Source organism: Vanellus vanellus (assembly GCF_965231255.1).
Source record: "Vanellus vanellus genome assembly, chromosome: 6".
In the NCBI taxonomy this organism is placed as follows: Eukaryota; Metazoa; Chordata; class Aves; order Charadriiformes; family Charadriidae; genus Vanellus; species Vanellus vanellus.
The window spans coordinates 12,774,983-12,799,492 of record NC_138911.1 but is presented as its reverse complement, the minus strand read 5'-3'; the positions used below and the strand labels follow the sequence as shown (position 1 = coordinate 12,799,492).

At 42.8% G+C, this 24,510-nt stretch overlaps 1 protein-coding gene across 1 annotated transcript in view; it reads right to left on the bottom strand.

Annotated features, from left to right (window-relative positions):
* The window catches only part of SCUBE2 (signal peptide, CUB domain and EGF like domain containing 2), a gene marked incomplete at its 5' end in the record, with an annotated part of 41,113 nt that extends 19,482 nt beyond the window's left edge, over positions 1-21,631 (bottom strand). Inside the window, 11 exons of the mRNA XM_082485625.1 lie at positions 479-601; positions 3,046-3,162; positions 4,983-5,105; positions 6,128-6,244; positions 7,867-7,956; positions 8,889-9,005; positions 9,413-9,538; positions 15,309-15,443; positions 18,633-18,758; positions 19,201-19,323; positions 21,526-21,631. Of these exons, the coding sequence (XP_082341751.1) occupies positions 479-601; positions 3,046-3,162; positions 4,983-5,105; positions 6,128-6,244; positions 7,867-7,956; positions 8,889-9,005; positions 9,413-9,538; positions 15,309-15,443; positions 18,633-18,758; positions 19,201-19,323; positions 21,526-21,631 (1,303 nt within the window). The remainder of the gene's footprint in view (positions 1-478; positions 602-3,045; positions 3,163-4,982; positions 5,106-6,127; positions 6,245-7,866; positions 7,957-8,888; positions 9,006-9,412; positions 9,539-15,308; positions 15,444-18,632; positions 18,759-19,200; positions 19,324-21,525) is intronic.
* Between the last annotated feature and the right edge of the window lie 2,879 nt (positions 21,632-24,510).

Here is a 24,510-nt window from a genome sequence, read left to right as displayed (position 1 = left end):
AACATCTACATACACCCTTACAAATAATAAATTGGCATGCAGCTGCTTTTGTAGCTGGTACCTGAAAGCACCCATGCAATTAATATACTGTTTAGGCAGAAAATGAATGCAAAATAAAATCACTGGAGGATCACACAACCCAAGAAATTTCCTTTTAGGTAAAGCTATCATCAGCCAACCTTCTCATGCAGGGAAACAAAAGGCAACAGAAGAACGCGCTAGAAAAAAGCACAGGAAAGAAAGCATCAAAATCCCTCAAAGTATCTCCTGTTTTTGGGGTTGGTTTTTTTTTTTTTTTTGCTTGTTTTTACCAGTTTCAACATCACAGTCCCATCATGGATGACTAAAAAGTAAAGAGGATTACTGGGAACGATGACTCATACCACTTAACTGGACAGATCAAGATTTTCAGATTTGACTATAACCACATGGCCATCAGACACATCAGGAGTAGAAATGTATTTACTGGGCACCTTACCAACACAATCCTTTTTATTCCAGTGTAATTTGTAGTTAGAGTGACACAGGCATTCATAGTCTCCCGGTGTGTTCACACACAGCTGTTGGCAACCACCATTGTTGACGCTACATTCATTAATATCTGCAGAGGAAAGGTAAAAATACTTAAAAAAAGTTACTCTTGCCAAAGTTGTGTACTGTAACTCCACCAGGTAAACATGTACACCAATAATGCTTAGTAGGGTTTAGAAAACACTTTAGGAATGTTATCTGGACACCCACCTTGAAACAGTTTTGTTTTCATGGAAATCCTTTGATAAATGTCAAAATAGATCAAACGTTGATGGAGGGGAGATGTTAGGTATGTCCTTAAACCACATAATTAAACACATATCCAGCATCAGCAATATGATAACAAATTAACTTGAAGAAAAGGAGATCAAATCAAGTCTGCATTGCACTGTGTCTGGTTTAATTAATATTTCTAATTTGGAACAAAGGCAGATGACATGGGCAGGATTCATACTGACCAATCCTCCAAAGTGGTCAGATAGATACGACGACTGTGGAACACTATTTGATTCCCTGTGGGCAAATCGCCCCATTGTATCACCATTGTTCCTTTTGGCCAATTATCCAGTTTTGGAGCCTCGCCCCGCCCAATAAATGCCAATAGGAGGAGAAACTACTGACAACATAACATACTGCCTCTGGCGCAAACTTGCTTGTTGATGCAGAATACACCATTCACCAGTGGTGTGTCCCAGGGGTCACTACTGGGGCCAATACTATTTATCCTCTTCATTAAACCTGGATGATGGGACAAGAGTTCACCCTCAGCAAGTTCGCAGATGATAGAAAACTGGGAGGAGTGGCTGATACACCAGATGGTTGTGTCACTATTCAGAGGGACCTTGAGAGGCTGGAGAAATGGGCCGACAGGAATCTCATGAATTTCAACAAAGGGAAATGCAAAGTTCTGCATCCTGCTTCTTAAATCCACCCTGATGGCTGCTTCACTCATCTCCAAGTAGCTTCATGGCAATTATACATAAACCTAGAAAGCTGCCATCAAGAAATCTCTTGCGAGTCCCAGAGAGTTTGTACAACTAAGGGTTCTACACATACTTTTCTCAATGGTAACAAGTTCTTGTCACTACTCTCTCCAACCATTGGTTCCCCCCTCTAGATAGGTAACAATTTGGTAGAAAACACTGTGAAAGAGATTACAAAACTGAGCTGATTTCAGGGGAAAAACATGCTACTAACAGAACTGAGACAGCAGGGGTAGGAATGAGCAGCAGAGGAATAATGGAGAAAGAAGGGAACACCTTAAATCAGTACTGCTGCCTAAGATACCACAAAATTGTCCCAAATCTTTGGTTTTCACTGTCCCTTTGCTAGGATGCTGCATGCAATGGCAACCTATTACCTCCAGCACTTACTGACCATATAGGTCAGAAGGTGTATGCTCAGTATCCTACCAGCTTTGACACAGCCTGTAATTGCCAGTAAATTAAGGACTTACTATGGTATAAGGATAAGCATCTTCTGCACAGGAGTATGATATGAAGAGGAAAATTAGCAGCCAACAGCAAAATTACAGCTTCTTTTCCCCCATTGGTGGCCAAAAGAAATGGAATAAAAGCAGAGGAATTCATAAGAACAGACTTTTTTTAGCAAGTAGAACACACGAACAGCATTACTCCCCATCCAAACAGGTTTCCCTGTTCATCAGGATAAAACACGGTCATGTTATAGCCCTGTAATCTTCTTTGCAGACTTTGTAGAGGCAGAGGTTAGAACAGATCAGGCACACAGAGATCTCTGAATTGTTATCTCTAAGTTCAAGCGTCCTCATTCTGCCTCAGAAATAAATAGTTCTTACTCAGAATTAAGGAAGCACATGGAGACAGTAAGGTCTTGCCTAGAGCTTATATAAAACAGGTTTAATTCCATTTAGTGTCTAGTTATTCATGTTTCCTCATGTTAATTCTGAGAATTTATCGCAGAAATATTCACACTTGACACACCTTGAGGTCCTGTGAACATCTTCCTCTCTTTCCCTGAGCTTTTCTTGTAGGAAAGATGTAGAAGGTTTATGAGTATTAATCTTGACCAAGGTAAATCAGTGGTACTACATCAGCTAAAATCCAATCTACATCACATAAGAATCTGACATATGCACAAGGGCAACCTGCAAAACTGCAAGTTTCTAAGTCATCCAGAGCTTCTTGTTCTTTAAGGCCTATTCCACTGACTTTTCATTGAAGTCAATAAGACTTCTGCATGTGAAAAATCTATCCAAGTATGGCTTTCATATCCAGGTGCAAAATGCATCAGTCTGTTCTAAAAGTCACAGGTGCTTTCTGGATGCAGGGTGGGAAGGGAAAAATCACCTGAGCAAAGACAGAAATGAGCAGGATTTGTCTCTACTTTTGCTGTGTCTCCTTATCATGGCAAAGAGTAAAATTTACTCTATACACCTACTGCATATACACAGGCTCATGTCTTGCACAGACTCTAAGTAGACCTGTGGCAACAGCACTCTATCACCATGGCCTGTAGTGTCTTTTTATAACTCACCTCCACAATGTGTGAAGCCGTAGAGAGCGTATCCTTTGTTACAAGTACACTCAAAGGTGCCTGGATGATTGATGCACTTGTGGTCACACGTCCGTTCAAAAGAGCATTCATCAATGTCTGCAGGTTTTAAAGGGATACATCAGTATCTTTCAGCCTGACATGGGAGCACCGATGAGCTAACAAAGTTGCATGCAAAGGTGCGCAGCTTTATGTAAGCTAAGCAAATTCTTTCAAAGCAAATAATGTAACATAATGAAATGACAACTTTTAAAAAAACAATTAGTTTGCCAAACAAGCTTTTTCTTGGCAAACACAAAAACTGCTGCTACATTTTTTTAACAATTATGTTTAAAATAAATTATATCTTTTCTATGGGAGAACCAAAAAATGCCAACAAAACTCTTTATTTCGTTAAAAAAAGTCTACTTAAGGTCTGCAGGAATATTTACAGAAGAAAGTACTGTATTTGGTTTCGCCCCATAAATGAAAGCAAAGGCCATATTTTTAACTCTATATGATTTAAATCTGCTGAAAAACCACCATGTTCTCTGAGGTATACCTGAAAGACAGATGACTAGAATAATTTGGTGAATTTTCCCACAGATCCATTGTACTGTAGATTTAGACTTCAACGTCTGTCTCTAAAAGCTGCCAAGATATGTTTTCTCCAGCAAAAGTTTTCCTTGGCATTACAATCACTTTGCACACATTTTCTTTTTAAAGCATAGTTAGTATAATAGCCTAATCATGATCTCAGTGAATTGAATGGTAAAATGGTAAAGTTCCCATCAATTTCTGAGACCCTGAATGTTTATCATACCATCAAAAGCACCTAAAACTTCTGTGCTAGTATATTATGCATGCCATATAAGAATGCTGCAAGATACAAAAAAGTTCACGTCAACATCACTAACATATTACATCATACTTTTTTATTGGGCTTTGGCATGCTTCAAGATACCACTTTTGACAGAATCTAGGGCAAGTAACAGAAGTGACAGGGACAAAAGGGAGATTCAAAACTTTAAAATACCTTCATAAAGAGATTCCATAAAAAAAAAAAAAAAAAAAACAAACAAACACAAACCATCTTGAAAATCTTATGTTTTTATAGTAACTTTGTTCCACATAAATAGGTGTCTTTCTTTGTCTGATTTGAAAAGGATAAGAATGTACCGAAAACCCAGGTGAAAATTATTTTCTGTTGGTCAGTTCAGCTTTCTGAAATTCATCATTAATGTCAGCTGGTTGTCTAGGAAATTGAATTATTCACCTCCCCAGTTGGTTGATTGACTTTACGTTGTTTCATACTGTAGCTTTTCCAAAACCACAGACCATTTTGATCCTTACGTTTTACTGTATTTAAGCAGCTTAAACAAGATTGCTAACGATATGTACAAGCTATTATACAGAAAAGCAAATATGCTTTGTAAGTCTCACAGGAGAAATCCCTGTCATCCTAAAAATCCAATGCTATGTTTTAGGGAATGTCTGTCTACAGGCCTATAATTTCACAGATCACATTACATCTTTTTTTTAACTTAAATAATGAACTTGTGGCATCTAAATGCCTCATTAAGAAAAAATAATTGCACTACAATGCTGAAGTAGTCAGTAAGACAGACAGAGAGATATTGTTTATTTTTCCCTGTAAATTAGACCATTAACACAGGGGGAAGCATTATCCTCATAAAGCGCTTTTTAGTATGATGCTGTCTCTGTTGCTTCCAGATAATAGTTCACTGTGCCGTTATACGTACCTCCTAGAATAGTATCAAGCCAACTGTATTAACTCAACAGCTGTTTCAGAAAGAAAAAAATAAAACAAAAACTGAGGCCCAGAAATTATTCTGGAGTCCATTATCACTTCATCATTGTAGTCTATGTCCAAGCCACGCTGATTTGTTCTACTTCTATGGCCTCTCCAGTGCACATACCTTGACAAGACTTCTCATCTGTTAATAATTTAAATCCTTTTCTGCAGCTGCAATCAAAACTGCCAACAGTGTTTTTACAGAAATGATCACAGCCTCCATTATTGGACTGGCACTCATCGATATCTGTAACAAAAAAAGTGCTTGAGCAAATAAACACAGTACACTCAACATAATTCCACTGCCATATCCAGAAAACAGTCACGTCCAATTGGTTAGAGAAGCCCAGAAACAAAATCTAGCGAGACTACTACAAATTTTGAGGATGATCAGATCCAGCTCTTAAGAATGATCTGGCCCATTCAGCCCCATGACAGTGTGATTTGTTTTCATTTAACATATTGCCGTCAGTTACTTTTGAGTACATGTATTCACGAAAGACCAGTTTTGTTTGGAAACACTTTGACTTAAATCTGCTCTAACAGGCTTTAGCTTTTTTAAACATTCTATTTCCTCTTCCTAAGCCCTGCAGAAATCTAAGACAGAGGAGACTTCCCAAGCTACCCTGTCCTTTTCATGCTAATATTAGAATAAGTTCTTTATCTAATACTAATTGACTCAGGCATGAGGATTCCATCATTTTTGCCTAGCTGTACAGTCTTAACATCTAATTACTGGAAAAGGTATTCTAATACACAACCTAAATGTCCCTTTGCTCCTTTCCAGTACTCTCATTAGAGCTGCTTGGACCAGTATAAGTAATTCTAGTCACGCATCCCTGTTTACACAGTGATATTTACTTACAAACTGCTCGAATACTCAGCTGACTGGGCAAAATAGCAGACTACTGGACTGTACGCCTGTAAGAACCTACACACCTCCCCTCTCCCAATACTGACCTCTACCTTACCGCAGACCTGTATTACCTCCTACCAACTCTCATCTGTGAAAAATGAGGCCACCTTGGCAGGAGGGGTGGAAGTGGTGCGGGTGAGGGCAGAGCAGCAGAGATTCTCTGCACAGGATGCACCTGATGTGATGGAAACCTCGCATCTATCCCTGGCTGCTGTCCTTTCTTAGGTCAGATTACACATACGGGCTTTCCTCTGGACACCGGATTACCTTCATTTGGAGGCGAATACCTTACAGCAAGATGTTGGTACACATTTGTCCACAAGTTTAAATAAATAAATAAATAAATAAGTCACCTTTACATGTCTTCCCATCAAACTGGAGTGTGAATCCAACAGGGCAGCTGCAGTGAACGCCGGTCGATGTGTCTTTACATGTACGATCACAGCCGCCGTTATTTACTGCACATGTTTCTAGCCAGCAAGATAAAGCAGAAGTTTGCTCAGGGATATTATAATGGTAAGAAAAAACATCACGTGATACAAGGCACGGTTCCAAGCACACTGCTATTCAACCACATTCAGTGTAGCATACATGAGCAACTACTAATACATGTGTTGGCAAAATCCCTGTCTCAGCTATGTCCATATATCTGCAGAGACTCTACAAACTGAGATATTGTCTCTGAATATTCTCGTCCTTAAACACAAATCCCCACTCTTTGATGATGAATCTGTTCCTGTCAGTCTGTCTCCTCATGCCCACACTCAGTCCTGGCTGATCCTCTGACACTTCCCACCAATGCTCAGACATCTGGTTGCACTCAACACTACTAAACCACTTTTCTTAAATCCCTTCCAACACACCTTCACATGCTACCTGTGCTCCCAGTCATGGTGGATTACACCCACACTGAGCATTCCCTCGGCCTTGTGACCCAGGTGTCATCTCAACCTAATGTTCCTTTAACTTCCCCTGATGAAAACTATGTCTAGATCTCACCAAACCTTTCTAGTGAACACCCCTAAAATACAGTTCTTCACATCCAGCTAAACCGAAATAACTCATTCTTTGGCAACCATCCTCCTGTAGTCAGTCTAACCACCTCACTCAGTCTCACAACCCTTTCTCAGGCTGAAAAAACACAATTTCATCCGGCATATTGATTCAGAGAGCTGCAAAGATCATTTTCTACATCTGCTTTTTGAACTCCTCTCTTTCTAGCTGTCTCTTAGTTTTCTGCAGCATCAAGCATAACGCTATTTATTCTCAAGTTTTGAGACCTTTACTGGTATATTCCCTCCCAGTCTCTCATCACACATTCAGTATTGGGAGGCTGTGCTCAACTTCCATGTGAAGACAGAGTGCTGCTTCTTTCTTCCTCTTTCCACAGAAATGTAGTTTTTTTGAAAATGAGGCTACACATTTTAGTCTAAATGTGGATTCAGGAGCTCAGAGCTAGCCCTGTATTTTTGGTAGCTCCTTCCTCAGCATCCACGCCACTTCTGTGGCAAATGCCATTTTAAGCACGGTTAGTCACCCCGACTGCCAGGAGTAAGGACTTTTGAGAGGTGGACATCCACAGACCCAGTTGCCCTGAGACCACAGTGATTGTTTCTCATGCCAGTGCCTTCCCAGTAATGACAGACCCTCAGATGCTGGCATTCTGGGCCAGATGCAAATACCTCTAGGAAGAATAAGATGGCCTTGTATCCTAACATGCCCTTCTAGATGCAATCCACCACTGGGCCCAATTCTCTTCTACGCAGAAGTATACTTTGAGTTGAAGAGAAGCAGGTAAAACACTGCTTCCTCCACAATCACTTGGCTAAAGCTGTAGCACAGGAGGGATTGTAGTGCATTCCCATGATGAAATAGAAATACTTCAAGGGCAAGTTCCTGACACCTCCTACTGACCATCACAAACAATCTACATAGTTTCTTATACATTATGGAATAATATTATTTCCATAAAAGGGAGTGGAGCATCTCAGGCAGAATTCAGCCCAGAGCTATGATGGTTACATTAAAAAACAATCCTTCAATCTAAAAGGTTCAAACAAACAGCAAAATTATTTTGGATAAGCACTTTTACCCATGAGCAACCGTCGCTTCACCCTCTTGTCCACGTCAGCTCCTGCTGTAGTGTTTCCCTCAGAAACTTCAACAGCAGTCTCTTCCCTCTCTGTAAGGAATGTGGAAAAAGCCAATGAGTAAAGGTGCCCTGATCAGAAGCCTCATCTGAATCCAATACGTACACACATGCAAACAGCTGCATCATGAGCTGAATTATCAGAGGCAGTCAGAACTGACTAGGCAGTAATATTTTTTTTTTAAAAAGAAAGTAATAAAAAAAAAACCCACAAAGTCACTTCAGTCAAAACCATGAGAATACTTTGCTTTTCTTGCTTCCTTACAACTCAAGTCTGCTTCAGTATTCTTAACAAAACAGGAAGTGTGCTACAGATGCAGTGAACAGCAACAAGATGAAAGAACAAATTGAACTGTCATGAACTGCTCTGTTAAGAGCACACTATCGTCATCTATCATGAACTAATACAAGGACCAGCCAGTTACGTCTGAGCATTTGATTTCAATCAACAGACAACAAACTCTTCCAGAGACTGGAAGAGTTTATAAATCTTAAGTGCTTTCTTTACTGGATAACTGCCTTGCAAAAAATGTACTTTAACTGAATTCAGAGTTCTGGTTTAAAGAGATATACTGCTTGGTTACACTCTCTGGCTCATGCTATACAAGAAACTGAACTTAAAATACCCTATAGGGAAGGGAATCTTTGGTTAGTGACAGGCCTTGTGCCTCAGAGGGACCAGTGATAATCACAGGCTGCAGTAGTATTAGGTAGCTACTTATATAGGGAAGCATAACACAACCATAAGCAATCATGCAGTAACAGGTTTTTTAGTTTTGGATTCCTTGACATTTTCTAGCCATGCTATTACGAGGAGCATTAATCACAGAATCACAGAATGGTCAGGGTTGGAAGGGACCTCTGGAGATCATCTAGTCCAACCCCCATACAGCACATACAGCAACACCACACCACTCTTCAGTTAGTCATCAACAGAAAACTACTTCCCTCCACTGTATACTGACCCAGGCAGGTTTTCCCATCCACGTGCATGATGTACTTGGGGTGACATCCACAAATAGGCCCATTATCAGCATCATCACATGTGTGTTGACAGCCACCATTGCCATGATTACATGTTACTAGGAAGAAAATATATGTTACATCTCACAAGTACTTCCAGCATCTTTGAGACAGCGTGCAATTTCATCTCTATTTGACCATCCAAAACACCTTCGTAACCTGTCCCTTTCCTGAAGAACTGTGTGAGAGTGAAACACTGCAGAGCTCTCTTGTGGAGCTGAACTTCCAGTCATTATGAATGATGGTGCGACTCCCAAACTACAGATAGCAACTAGCAACCAATAGACTGGTATGACAATGTCCAGCAAAGCCACTGATTCTAGTTGAATTCTAGTTTAATTCAAATGCACACAATTTAGTCATGTCATCCCAATTTAGCTATAACATACCAAATCCCATATCACTGCAAACAGAACACTATTTGTTCACTTTGGGAAACCATAAGCATATGCAGAATGTTGCATACAAATGCAGCTCCTCTGGTTCTTGGACAGTTCGAATCCCGGTCGGCATTCACAGGCAACTCCTCCTTTGGGTGTTTCTCTGCAGATGTGGGCACAGCCATGATCTTTATTCATGCAGCTCATGCCTTCTGCAAAACAGGACAAGTGCAAGAGCATCAGCATCTCTGCGTGCAAGCAACAGTCAGATAAAGCCAGTTTAATACACACAGACAGCAGCTTGCTATTTCTGGGAAGACTCTATAATGTTAGGACAAGAAGCATAAGCTTACAGACAGGAAAGGCAGAAAGTGCAATCCAGCAAAGTCAATGACCCCAAGGTTTCTCCATCCGTGATCTTTTCTGTGCCCATGTTCTTTGACTGCAAGGTCAAAAAGCAACATCCCTAGATTTGTACAGCAGTTGCATTCTCACACAATGCTCTCACTTCATACCAGTGTTTATAAAACCTCCTCATTTCTTTTATAAAAACTGCAAGGTGGCTGATACCTAGCAAGATCAAAGCCTAAAGTGAAGTTCTTATTTGTCTGCCTAAAAGAGCAGCCACCAGACACAGGAATGCCCAGGCTGACAGTCACAAAAGTCAACCCTGTTTCAATTACTTGCCCACAAAGCAGATTCCCAAAGTCATAACCTACCTCAGCAGTGACCAAGTAGTGACCACGCAGACATGTAGATTGTACATATGCTGTATGTCAATTCTCTTTTTTGTTAACGATTTTGGTTTTGTTTTTTTTTTTTCTTCTCCTGATTTCAATAAATACCTCCCGAAATAACCCCATTGGGTTCTGTATTTCTACACACCTTTCCAGCTGTGTTCCAGAATTTAGTGCCAGTGCCTTCTTTAACCAAGTAAAAAAGCAAGGTGACACTAGCGATTCTCTTCTTTTTGGTGCACCCCCTAAAAACATCCTGTCATTTTTGCCTCTGGCAGTTACAAGCTGTTCATGCACCAGCACTCAATCACTGCCAGAGTGTCTTGGCTGGCCTTTGCAAAAAGTTAAACAGGGAGGAATTATTAACTCCTAGAATTATTGTAAAAACTTCTTTCACCTTGTCCCATGGTTCAGCTACATCAACGCCTTTGCCACTGGCAAGACGGTGACACAATCTGTACACACACAATTAAAAACTACACAGCAGCTGGCTGAGTTATCAAATGGGATCATTAAAGCAAATTAAAACAATAATTTTTCTTCTAGCAGTACACCACAGATTTTTGCTGGTCTTCTATTGTGCTACAAAATCGGAAGAGAAGGCAACCGAATGCTCTCCTCCGGTACACTGAGACCACACCTTTGCCATCAAATTCTCTGCCTTCACGCATTTGGCTTTTAAAAGACATGTTACACCAGAATGTTCTTTCTTCTTGGTGAGAACCCTTCATTTGAGAAGATTAAGTGTAACGCACTTTGGCTGCAAGGGCTTACCCCACATTACCCCAGTGGACTTCTGAATTAAGCAGATGCACAATCAGAGAGGGAATCAAAAGGGTGACCACGCCCAAAAGGGATTTCGTGAACAATTCCATACCCTATATTTTTTTTAAACTCACACAGCCCTTTTTGCAGCCTTATTACTAAATGAAACAAAACCACCGTATTGGCAAGCAGAGGTCAGCTCGTCACCGTTATTCCACTACACTTCAATTAGGTCCCTGCTCTGCACACAACTATTCTCCCCGTCTGAAGCACAAGCTACAGTACCCTTTCTCTATTAAGACAGCTTTAAGCAACAAAAGAATGGATATTGCAGAGCCTAGATTATTCTGCTCTGCTGGCTTTTTGATTCCTTTCCCACAGTGAGAACTCTGTAGAAGACTAACAAGACAATGACACTTCCAATCCTGCAGCACACAGACGCAGCCTAAGGAGCCCACATGAAAGCTGTGATCCATTATTGTGCTGTCAGTCAAGGAACAGGACAACCTATGAGGCCACAAATTAGCCTCATTAACTCTTGTGTTTTTGTGACATTTCTGGTCTTAAGCATGCAATATGCTTTGGGCTGTTAGCTCAGAGGCGTTAGAAAGCATTAAGAGAATTAGCAGCTTAGTTTCTGTTAACAAAGTTATTTTTCCATTGCTATTGAGCTACCAAAGGGGAAACTGTTCAAGTAGGTACTTTGGTAAAGTTCACTGACATCAGACAAATGGTTTAAATCTCAATTGGGGATCACTCCATTCCAAGTGAGCGGAATTCAATTAGGTCTCCACAGAAAGCTAAAACTGCACTTCCATAACGAAGGCACATTTTAATAACAAAGTACCCATTGTGTAACAAGGTACATGACCAAACCCACCAAAATCTCGCTGACCCAAAAGACAGTGTTTCATAGAAGACAGATGCATCCACACATTCTAGCAATTACTATGAAGCTGCTGCTTGTTTCCAAAGGTGGTAGAAGGTTCCTACTTAGCTCCATTTTATAACGTTGCATTAAACAAATGTCTGTAAAACCAAAAATCCTGTGTGACTGCAAACTCCTTCATGGACACAGAGTCTCCTGGTTACATTATTCTAGAGCTGTTGCAATGGTAGATTGTGGCCCAGAACCAAAACGCCAAACAAATTTTGGTCAAATCCCACCACATGCGTCCCAGACACACAACATGTCTTGCAGGAGACTCTGCCCTACCGACCCACAAGTGTCTTGGGATGGAATCAGTCTCTTGATCGCCACAGCCAAGAGAGCCGAATCCAGCGCCTGCCTGGCCTAGCGCACCCCATGCCACATCAGTCCTTTCTGATGACTGGACCTTCACGAAGTCACCCAGCAAACCTCAGTGAGATCTGAGCACTCCTGTCACTGGCAAGACACAGGCAAAGAGCCAGCACGGTATTTCCCTATCAGGTCACGTCAAATTAATCTCTTACATATATGATCTGCATTAAAATCTTTGTCTTTTTTACACAGAAGATGTAGGGACATCACCACCAATCTGCCAAGAACACTAAGGCTCCATTTAGGGGACATTCAAACAGGCACACAATGGGACAAAAGGAGAGGATGCAATTCTACAAAGAAGTACCAGAGATTCTCAGAGGCACTCTCTAATAGCCAAATGGCGAGAAGCATCAGGACAGCCAGCAGAACAAGTTAGTCTTTTTTCATGCTTCTTACATCCTTGTGTTAAGGCAACTTTTTCCAAAAAGCTTTCTGGTTATCGCTCTTCTCCACAGTCAGAAGGACTTTAATAGCAACAGCTGAGACGGTGCCCTACGTACAAGCTTTCAGCCCACACAGTGATTTCAAATGTGGCTTTCATCTTGCAGGGCCAATTCACTCCCATTGATTCAGCCCAATAAGTAGATAGCTATGACCATGAAATACCACAAGGGAGAGCAGCACGATTTGTCATCCATAGCAATAGCAACCACAAGATGTACTACATATCTGCACGTGAAAAACACTGTTTTCCTTCAAATGTTTGTATTCTCTAATATGGAGCAAGTTAAACACAGAAAAAAGCTATATGTGCACGGCTGTTCTGCCAGCCACTGCAACAGCCTCTCAAAGTAAATTCCATTCTCCCACATACAGATGAAGAAGAGCTCATTCAGAGCAGACAGCTAAGAAAAAAAATAGGACTGCGCACAACATCCAAGACACCCTGAGGTTTTGTGGTTTAAGCAGGGGCTAGGCAGAACTATCAAGCCCCTCAGAGCACCCCTGTGCTTCAGACCAACACAATCATATCAGACAAAAAACAAACAAACAAACAAACAAACAAACAAAAACTTTAATTGTCAAACTCTCCTCTAATAAGTACCAGACCTTGAGTCCCGTGTTGCAGAAGGTAACAGGGAACCCAGAGGATAATTGCAGATAGACTTGGAAGGGCAGATGACTTAGGCTCCCCTGTTAGACTGGTCATCAGGAGGTCTGCGATGGCCCCAAGCCTCTCTACTCTGTCTCAACTCAAGTTCACTCTTTTTCTGTGTATGTAAAGGCCAGAACTGCAGACCACTAGGAAGGTCTCTCAAGCATTAATGTCTGCACTCTCTTAACTGGGCTGGGAGACAAGGAAGGAAATACTCCCTTGTATTACAGATAAGAAGCAAAACTGAATAGATGGTCTAGGCTGTAGGTACCAAAAGCTGTTTAGATCAGTGCTGTGAGGTCTCAAAAGAGAACTAATAAAGTATATACACTGAGAGATGCATACACAAGGCAGATAACAGAAGACCTAACGATGAGCAGAAAAGCAGAGAACAAAGTGAGGGGAAAGATAAAGCAATGAGATTTGGCTTACAACACATCTGCCCACCCAAGGAAAAAAAAAAAAAGTGGGGAATCCCATGTAGCACTTCTCAGTAATGAGGAGGGAGGCGGAAGGGAAACAGTCACAGCATGATAACCTGAAAAAATGGTCTTTCAAAAAATCAAAACAAACAATTCTGTATTTTGGTATGAAGAAAAAAAGCATTTAAGCCAAAACCAGTAAAGGCTTTTTTCTTATGACTGGTATCCATAAAAATATATTAATTTAGTAGTTTTTAAGAGAAAATGCACCTTTTTTCCTCTTGCTTTTCCTTTTCAAAGAAAAAAAAAAAAGACTAAATTAAGTGGAAACTTGGTATTTTGAAAAATGTTAAAAGAAAATACCTGCATCTTTAAAAATAACAGAACAGAGGTAGAATTCCAAAGGTATAATTTAGGGAGCAAATATTAATGACGGGAAACACTGCTGCTGTTAGTTTAGGACAGTACAACGTACTCAAGTAGCAGCAAATAAGAATAAAGAGAGTTGGAAGGTTTTCCTCCCTTGGCATTGGACAAGACAAGGAGTTCACGCAACTGTTTTCATCCTTACATTCATCATCCATGCACACACACAAACACACATCACTGCTAGCAAGGCAACATGAAGGAAAGTGCCCTCCCCCACCACTGCCACCTTCCTGCTTGTCCCCACTCCTGGCTCAGCTCCTGCAGTGGCAAGGAGTGCTGAGCTGAGCAAGGGCCTGAGAAATCACAATGCATCAGCAGAACCCCGTGAGACCAAGCCCAGTACCAGAGAAGCTGAGAATACAAATTCTTAATTAAAACAAAAGATCAATTCAGCTACGTCAGATGACAGCCACCTCGGCACACTCATCTGTGGATGGCCATATATGTCTATAAATGTTGATCTCTTCACTATGGGGATTTTTAAAGTGATATTTGTTTATTCATGCTCAGATTCCTCTTATAGTCGTGCCAACGATAAACCTTAGATTAAAGAAAACTTTGCAGTTTTAAATACTTCTTAGCAAGATATTCACTGTACAGTTCAATGGACAACTCCCTGATCTGAGCAACCACTTTAAAGTATTCCCTAAGGGCATCCAAAATAATTTTGTTCAATATGATGTCTAATTAGATATCCAAGACTCTGATCTCTCCAAGATCGCTTCATAAAGGTTTCACTCAAAACACAGAACGGGATTTAAATGCCTTTGGGGCTGACAAACAATAAATCTCTTAAGCTGAAACCTAAACACTGTACAGGGAATCTAAAAGGCACCTGAAGGTAACACAGGTATTGCCCTGTAACTAAAGCCAATGGAAATGGTCAGAACTCACTGTCCTCCAATTTGTTGCCACTCCCTGGATGCGGACACAGTTCAGCTGCACAACAGAGCATAAAGTACACTGGGAGTACAGCAGTGCAGCCTTTAACAAGCACAACACTGCAGACATACAGGTGGGATCAAAGGGGCAGAAGGGATATAAAGAGTCTTCAAAGTCACTTAGAAGATTCTGACACCGTCTTCCTTTTAAAAGGAGTGAGGACTTAAGACCCTTCACAACTTTGAAAAACTCAACCTAAAAATACTTTGGAAGCTGCTTTACAGATTTTGCAGTTAGCTTCTGTCAAAAACTCCTGCGTGGTGCCTGGAGGGAAGCAGACGGTACCTTCTGAGCGGTGGATGCAGGTATGCTGGTTATCACTCAGAAAGAACCCTTCCTTACAGCGACATTCATAGCTCCCCACAGTGTTGACACAAACATGCTGGCAACCGCCGTTGTTTAACATGCATTCATCTGTATCTGAAAGAGAGAGAGAGAGAGAGAGAAAGAGGAGATACTCAATACACATCTACTTGGCATCTCACCACCCAGGCAACTTAGACACCCCAGGACAGCCTGTTGTTGTTGTTGTGCTGTCACCCTTGGGAAAGTATATTTTTGCTGCTGCTCTTGCCCTTTTTGTAGTTTGACCAATCAGTCACAGGGCCCCCAAGAAACGCTGGCCAACTAATCAGAATTACTGGTTACAACTAAGGCAGAGTAGCCTCGCTGGAGCCAGAAGTGGGGCTCTACGCTCACCTATGCGAACGTACAGTGCAGCTGGACCGTACTGCCACTCAGCAGCCTGGCACGCTTGCATCTTAGGCTGAGCATCCATACATGGTTCTATCTTGCTCAGTGGGACATAACTTTGGCTCCAAATCCACACAAGCTATACAAGGTGTTTTTCCAGAAAGCGTCCCATTCTGAAGCAAAGGTGGAACAAGAAAAATACAAACCTCGAAATAAATTTAGCTTAAAACCTATCCCTTGCTCCTTACTTTCAGTCTAGTGAGAATTCATACATCACATCTGTTCTGATGCTCAGTTTGATTTATTGTCCTCCTCCATCAAACCTAGGTCACCACCACTTACCATCAAGGCTGCTGCTGTATTGCCTGACTGCAGTCAAGGACAGCAGCAGAAGTTACGGAAATATTTTTAATGCTGATTTTGCAATATTCAGAGCTTCAACAATACCAGACAATATAGAAAGGCTCTGCTTCCAAGATAACCAAGAGAAACAAAGAGCAGAAAAACTTCAGCTAAGCCTCTGAACAACATGATGCTCATCCCAACCTCCAATTCTTTGGAGTTTTACCCCTTATTAAGTGCAGGTCTTTGTAACCACTACCAGCAAAGAATTTTCCTACCCTAATTTTCAGAAATGCCAATTTGAACAGGAAGAAAAAATACTCTGTCCTTAAAAAATAGGACAAAATGTTGCTGAGGCAAAGCATTGGTCGCATTTGCAAATTCATACGGAACATCATGTTTGCTCCCTGTTCTGTTCATTGTTCCTGTGCTAATAGTACAATGTTTTTAATTTAACATTGTAGCATTTCTGGCATAAAACATCTGTCTTCTGAAAAAGAAGAAAGAAAAAAGCTTTTAGTAAGAGGCATAACATAGTATTACAACAGATTTAATTTCTACTGAAGGCAATGAATAAGCCAATTGAATGCAAAAGAATGTGACCTGCCGTAGCAAAGAGAGCGGCTGACATATCTCCATCACAGAGAGGCTGAGTATTTGAGAGTTCTACAGTGATGTGAATGTGCAAACAATCATGAATAAACAGCCACCATGAGTCTTTAGCACTACAGATTTGAACTCCAGCAGATGTTTCTGTCTCAGAGACCTTGGAAAGCTTTCAAAAAAATCATCTCTTTCCAACAAGTAATTGTCTATTTGGCTTAAACCCAGGCACACAGCCGAGATCTTCAAAAATAAGGGTGAGAGGAGGGCAACCCTGGCGTGAACAAAGTAAATAAACAGATTAAGAGAAGATGTGATCCAATTTGCTGCATGCCAAAATATTTATTTAACATTTACATCACATCTCAAAATTGGCAGGTCAGTGGTAAAAACTTCATTGTATATCAATGACAGTTTATTTTATTTTTAAAAGTCTGCCATACAATACTGACCAGCTTCCCAGTACCATAGCAGGTGGTACATTTTGATCTAAGTTATGTCTGGGTCTTACTGATCACAAACAAGTCAGCTGAAGTACGCTCTAGAGGGGCTACTGGACACAAAGAGAATATACCCTTTGGTGGCATTGTGTTCCTTCACATTCAGCCCTTCATGGTAACCTCAACTGAACTCCACTGTGTGTTTACACAAACGCACTAGAAAAAAAAATAAGATGGCCTTCTTATTATTTTAAAGTATCGGCAGACACTTTGCTTTCCTCTATACTTTCTTTAGTGAAATACTTCAAAATTAGTGACTCCATCCTCTCCACTTACACTGTAACGAAGTTAATATGTGGGCACGCATGAGGTTTCCAGCAGGGGAAACCCAACACAATCCCACTGAAGACTCCAGAGCTTTTCTGATTTGTCCCAGCAGACGATACAGCCCAGAGATGGTCTGATCCCTCACCTGATATGTCATACACTACCAGGAAATACCCCAGCCAAGCTAACTACAGTCTTAAAATTACGCTGTGAGAGCAAGTTTCCCTCAGACGGACAGGGAAGCCTGCCCAGGCAAATCCACACTCAGTGTGGCAGAAGAGGAAAAAACGAGCCATCTCTGAAAAAGGTACCACAGCACAGGGCAGAGTCACACGGGGTACGCAGCGTGGGTGCTGGAAGCAGGACAGTTTCATCAACATGAGGCTCTGTCCCAGGGAAATCACGCCAGCAGCACACCACGCTGCCAACAGGCTGGCAATTCACGCACTTCTGTACACGGCTGCACTGGGTGCTGGAGAATACTATCACAGTAAAACCACAAGGTCTTGTTACCCGTTTTTAAAGATTTTCACCTGCTGGCACACAAAAAGAAGAAATCTATCAAGGCCTTAAATAAAGGAAAGAAAAAGAGGGTGAGACAGAGCGTGTGTGCGTATGCAGGGTCAAGGGAGTGTTGCCAGGACTGAATGCATTACCAGAGTTCCCTGTTTTGCTTCACACTAACCACCCAGGGAAATTCCAAGCATTTGGCTTAGTCCCTCTGTACTTCAATGGCCTCTATCGTACACAGCTACCGCACACTCCTAATTGTCCTTTCCTGACAGCTCGCGTGTCAAACACAGTAACAAGACAAGCCCACACCTTACAGATGTATGAGAGAAGAGATTTCTAAGCCCAGAAACACACCTGAGAACTGATCCTAAACTAAATTCAGAACCAAAAAGACAATGACAGCACATGTTATTTTACATAAACTCATTTAACACAATAATAGATGGCACTTCACACAGTTTAACCCAAAGGGCTTAAGAGAAATGTAGTGCATTTCTCCTCCTCCTTTACAGATGGCAGAAAAGCCACACTGGGAAGGTGCATCGGTACCTGGATTTCCTTACTCCCCTATGTAACAGTCTTCTCTAGCTGAGTTGATTCAGCCCAACAGATCGCCATGCACTTCCCATGGATGCAGTTAAAAGGTTACGTCAGCATCATCACTCACAATGTCCATGAACACATTTCTTACCCAGGCAGTTGTGGCCATCATGAGCCAACATAAATCCATCGTAACAAGTACAGCGGTAATTTCCTGGAATGTTGAAACACTCGTGGACGCAGCCTCCATTGAAGTCATTATCGCATTCGTCAATGTCTAAGGAATAAAGCAAAAGTCAATATGATTGATGCTTGCCTGTGTTATAGACAGAGATGCAACTGCGTAGATGTGAGCAGCAACTGCTGTCCAAAATAATCATTGTCTTGCAAATAGACTATACTTAATGCATTGCTTGCTGAATGTTTCTAAAGAGTCACAAAATGCCCTGAGATTCCTGCATAGCTTTACCTTATAGTTTTTAAGGCTGCTGGTTAAACAACAAACTAATTATTAGACCAAGTGACATTACTAGGTGAAAAGCCATGCAATCTGTTTGCCTCTGATTTTGTAAACAAGAAGAAAAATCAGGTTAAGAAACAATGACTATTTTGATTTAAAATTCATCCTCCATGCTCTAAGCCATTATTTTTAATTTCTGCATCTTCTTAGAAATACTTCATGCTGACACAGGCAGAGCATAGTGCTTCAGTCATTTTACCTTCACATTTCTTCCCTTCACCAGTGTAACCCACTTTGCACATGCACTTGTACAGCTTCGGGGTGTTTTGACAAATAGCATCTGGGTGGCAGTCATCAAGCCCCAGGGCACACTCATCCACATCTGTGAAAAGACAGGATTCAGAAGGGATGTCAGAAGCTGGAGAAGAGGGCACGTCTCCTGCACACATCACTGACCAGATGACATAAGGATGAGCACCTGTTTATAGCACCTACATGTGCATTATATGTATTGTGAGACAGGACAGAAACATGCAGAGACTGTATCAGAACTTAACTTGTATAACGCTCTACCTGCACACAGATGTATTTGTATGCAATTCAGCTAAGTTTGTGTTAAGCTTCTGTACCCACTTATAAATACATCAACAACAATCTATAATAGGTTAGATCCTCCATGAGATTTAGCTGACAGTTTTAAAGAGATTCATTAGAGACTGTTCATCTTTCTGGTTAACAAAACACAGTAATTGAAAGAGTTCTTGATCATATCCGTGACATCACTCTCAGGAAGTCCAGTGATTTTTAAACTAACAAGGGGAGTTTACAGAAATGTACTTTCAAAATCACCACCAACACATTAAAAGATGGACTTACCATTAAACAGATGTATAATTTATAAATAATGCCATTTTTTTTAAATGCAAGAATAGCATCTGTTGACCAGCACTGCCAAATCACCTGGCCAGCCATCACAAAGCACAGCACACTGAAGCAAAATATCCAGGTGGAAACTTCAGAGCAGAAAAAATGAGGAGAAAGGGAAACACCAACAGGAGGAAGTCCTAGAGATGAAGAAATGTAGACAGAAGAAGAGGAAGAAAAGTTACAGGCAGCAGCAGACATCAGCAGAGGAGAATTCAAACACAGAAACAGGAAGATTTCCAGCAACTGGTTAAAAAGAAGAATTGCAGAAGCAGCACCCTACATAGGTACAAAAAGTGATTCCTAAAACAAGAGGATGAATTGCAGGAGTATCACCAGAAGGTGACAAATAGTCAGCCACTTTTTATAGTGGGGATCACTTTCTAACAGGGAATTTCAACCAGCACCTCTCCCATTTACAATTATAGCATTCATCTCTTCTTTCCCCCACCCCCCCATCACCAAATACGCCTGTAGGTACTGCAGGAGTTGCCAACTTCAGAAAGTATTCATGTAGGTTTAACTCCTAATGGCGTTTGGCAGCAGGAAACAAGTCAAAGCCCCAGTGCGAAAGCAGCAGTGCTCTCCCGGCCCTCAGGTGCACACTGAGCCGATAACAGCGATGGGGTCCTCTGATACCACCTCCAGAAAACAAGGGGAAGGTAGAAAACAGGCAGAGAGCAGCAGAATCTGCTTCCTCTCGGAGAACTCGAGCCATTAAAAAATAGAGCAGGCAGTGATTTGAGGGAACAAGTCGTGCAAGGAGGGGTGCAGGGAATTGCTGAGGTGCCTCCCGCGAGTGGGATTCAGGCAGATAGGGCAGGCGGAAAGGACGGGTAAGGAAGGAACAACAGTGGACAGAAAGAAGCATTAGCCACAGGCAGCGCGTACCCCCTGCACGGTGAGCTCTCCTCTCCCCAGCCCCGGCCAGGGAGGCGGGGGGATCCCAGAAAGCACACACCAGGGAGGAGGCTTTTTTCAAAGCCATGGCACAGAGATGTCAACTAGATCTCCTGCCAGCGGCAAAACGGTCGTTCTGCTCTTTTATTTTTACCCTAATCCTTTGTGGTCCGCAGCGCGCAGGGAAGAACAGCAAACACCCCCCCGGCACTAATGCATACAGGCGCGTGGAGAAGAGGGCTAAGAAAAAAGTCAGTAGGCAGAGGGAGCGCGGTTTCCTCACGCAGTGACAGTAGCCTGAGCCGAAGAGAGACCCTAGAGGAGGGAGACTGTGAGCAAACATCACCGCCTTAAACTTGGCAGCGAGGCGGCCGCGGAGGAGGCTGCAGGCAGAATTACTGGGTTTATTCCTCGGCGACCAGAGGCAGACGAAGCCGTGACAGACGCGGGGTTTAACTTCCCCGCTCCTTCGGCAAAGGTGAGACCTTAACCAGGTGCCCGACGCCGGGACAGTCACCGGCGGTGCCCGACGCCGGGACAGTCACCGGCGGTGCCCGCAGCGCCCCGCGGGGACCGACCGACCTCCCCCGCCCGCAGCGCCCCGCCGACGGCGCCGCTCGCCCACGGCTCCCCTTCCCCTCGCCATCGGCCTCCCCCCCCCCCACCCCCCCCCGGGAGCTGGCCCCGGCAGCGAGCCCAGGTGCCCCGCGGGGGGAGCCGCTGTCCGGGGCTGGAGGCGCGGCGGCGGCGCGGCACTCACCGGGCGGGGGCAGCGCGGCGGGGGCGGCCGGCGCGGGCAGCAGCAGCAGCAGCAGCGGCAGCGCCCTCGCCCCCGCCGCGCCGCGGCGGCCGCCGCCGGACCCCATCAATGGCGCTGCGGCGGCTGCGCTGCTGCTGCTGCTGCTGCCGCCGCCGGGCGGGAGGGAGGCGGCGGCGGCGGAGGGAGGCGTCTGCGGGCGGCCGGCCCGCCTCGCACTGACAGCGGGCGCGGGGCGGCGAGGGCTGGGCGGGCCTCCCCCGCTCCCCTGCCCGGGCCTCCCCTGCCCGCCCCGCGGCGGCACCCAGAGGCCATGAGTGCACCCCCCGTGCGCCATCCCACATTAAAACCCTCCGTCAACAGCACCGGCGCACCCACCCACGGCACCCGCGTTAAACACCTGCACGACACCCTAAACACAGATGTCCCGGGGAGCCGGTGCTTCCTCAAGGTACCTAAAATACCTCACACGCAGACCGGGGGTGCCAGCGGCAAGAGTACTGGAAGCCGTGCTCCCCTCTCTGCAGCGGCCCGTACAGCGGTCTCTTTCCGGTAGAGACAAGCCCATGCAAAGATCCAGTATGCCTGTGCCCTGTCACAACCCATACATGCACAACTCACTCCAGCCTTGCTTGCGTTTCTTCAAAAATACAGTATTACAATTTTTACTAAGTCATTACACCCCACCACAGCACATGAAGTCCCCCTCTGAAGGCGGTACCATAACCCACAACATCACACCACCACCCCTGGCCCCATCCCACCTCCTCTCCCAGCCAGGGGTTCCTCACAGCTGTCCTTCCTTTGGCAGGTAAAAGCAGCCTATCCATTTTTCACTGAAGTTATAATTTCCTAAATGCTGTTTGACCTTTCACCGTGCAAGGGAAAGCGGGCAGTATTCTTTTCCACCCCTCCCTCCCATCGCCATTTCGCTGTCTTTTCTCTTTTGTTTTGTTCTGTGAGAAATACCAAGCTATTTCTAGTTGTAAGGGTGGTTTATACACATTAGTAAATCTTCAGAGTGAAGCTTTCCCGCAGTCTTTGTCTTTGTTTCCTTAATGGTAGCTATAAATTAGCACTTTCCTGCCCCACTGGAGCATCAGGCTTCATTGCTTTTGAAACGATCAAAGTTATTCTCTTTTAAAATCCAGTGAGAAACAACCTATTGTATCTCCTGGACAGTTTCAGTCTTAGTCAAACTCATCTATAAATGCATAAAAGCCGCTCATTAAACACTCCAAGGATTCTCCAGCCCCGTACCATACTCAAGCCTCCCCTTACCAACAGAAACTAATAAATGAATGAAGACTTTCTCAACAGTTTCCATGATCTCACAAGTAAATAATCATACTTACAATGGGAATTCGCACATTCACACACCTCTTATCTGGATATCAGTTAAGGTGTCTCTAAAACAATTCTCCCAAATGTACGTGACTACAAGCTACCTACAGAAAAACTGTTACATATTTCAGGCACTTTCCAATCAAGGCTCCTCAATGAACTTGACCAATATTAATTTAAAATTCATCACAAGATTTGGCAAGAGATATAAAATCTACATGTCAAGAGTGCAGCAGAAAAAAAAAGTATGAGACACTGAAGAGAAGAGCTGTATACACAAACAACCAAAGCTTTCTGAGACACAGTAAAAGCAAAGCATCTTATTTACTTCTGTAAACTAAAATATAAAGTGACACATAAGTATTTGTGAATGCCTGAGTTGGATCAAAAGATCTCAACAGCTTGGAAAACAAACAGGAACAATATTAAATTTATCTTAGTTAATGAAACCATTTCTTATACACAAATCTCAAAGCACTTTGTGAAGGATTCTAGCTATTATTTCACATATCTCATTTGTTTATGATTAAGAACTGCCATTAAAATATCTCTTTAAAGACACAAAACAGACAGAAGCTCAGGACTCAACTCAGACGTCTTTCTGTAGCCTTCTTAACTATTTCTGTTCAGCTACAGAGTCACGATGGCAGATGACCGCACTGGGTACTATGATCTTTACTGGGAGAAAGACGCTAGAAAAATTCTTAAGGCTCAACTTCAGCAAGAAGTTAAGTATGATGAAAGAAAAATAAACATACCAGGGGCAGTTCAGCAGGAAGAGACCCCAAATAGCACTGTCTGGGATTTTTTTCAGCAATTAAAAATAAAATAAAATCACAGAGTTTTAGGTAGGCAAATAGCTACTGTAAACATCTTCAAGAAGTGTATGCAAACAGGATATTTTCATACATTATGCATACTGACCCTAAAACCAACAGCACAGTTTTTGCTCATCTAGATACTAAACAACATTTTAGTCTTGAACTAAATTTTCTCAGTGTTGTGTGGACCAGAGTCCCATTCAGGTACGTTTCACAGATGCTTTGGTGAGGGAGAGGTTTGGCTGGTTTATGTTTGGAGAAAGGCTGTACATCAGAAAACTTGTCTGTGTTGTCTAATTGTACCAACGTGTGTGCTACCTTATAATCTTGCAAAACCTGGAACTTCTTCCCACTAACACTGTCGGATCTCTTTGGACCACCAGGAGCACAACACTGCTACGAACACTGCTGCTCCAAAGGAACTCTTCCATACAGACAAGATTCCCAATTCCCCTCTGCCCTCCACTTTTAAGTATCAGTCGAAGTTGCCTCACACTGAGAGATGGAGACTAAGCTGCCACAGAGCAGTCAGACGTAAAAACTGCTCCATAAATTCTGCACCTGATCTCCTGAGTAGGAGGACTTGCACCTGGCTTATCTCAATCGAAGAGGAAATCTGGGGTTCCTCTGGTCACGAGGAGTCTAAAAGCCCTTCTCACATTCATTTATACTCTTCATCTAAGTCTTTTTAAGCCACTGGTAGAAAAACTTCCCTGAAACAAACATCAGATCCACCAGTGATATTGTAAATGTTGTAGGATCTGCATCTTAAAATGCCACTGTCACTGAAATGAAGAAAAATGCTTCCTGTTTATTGCAGGAC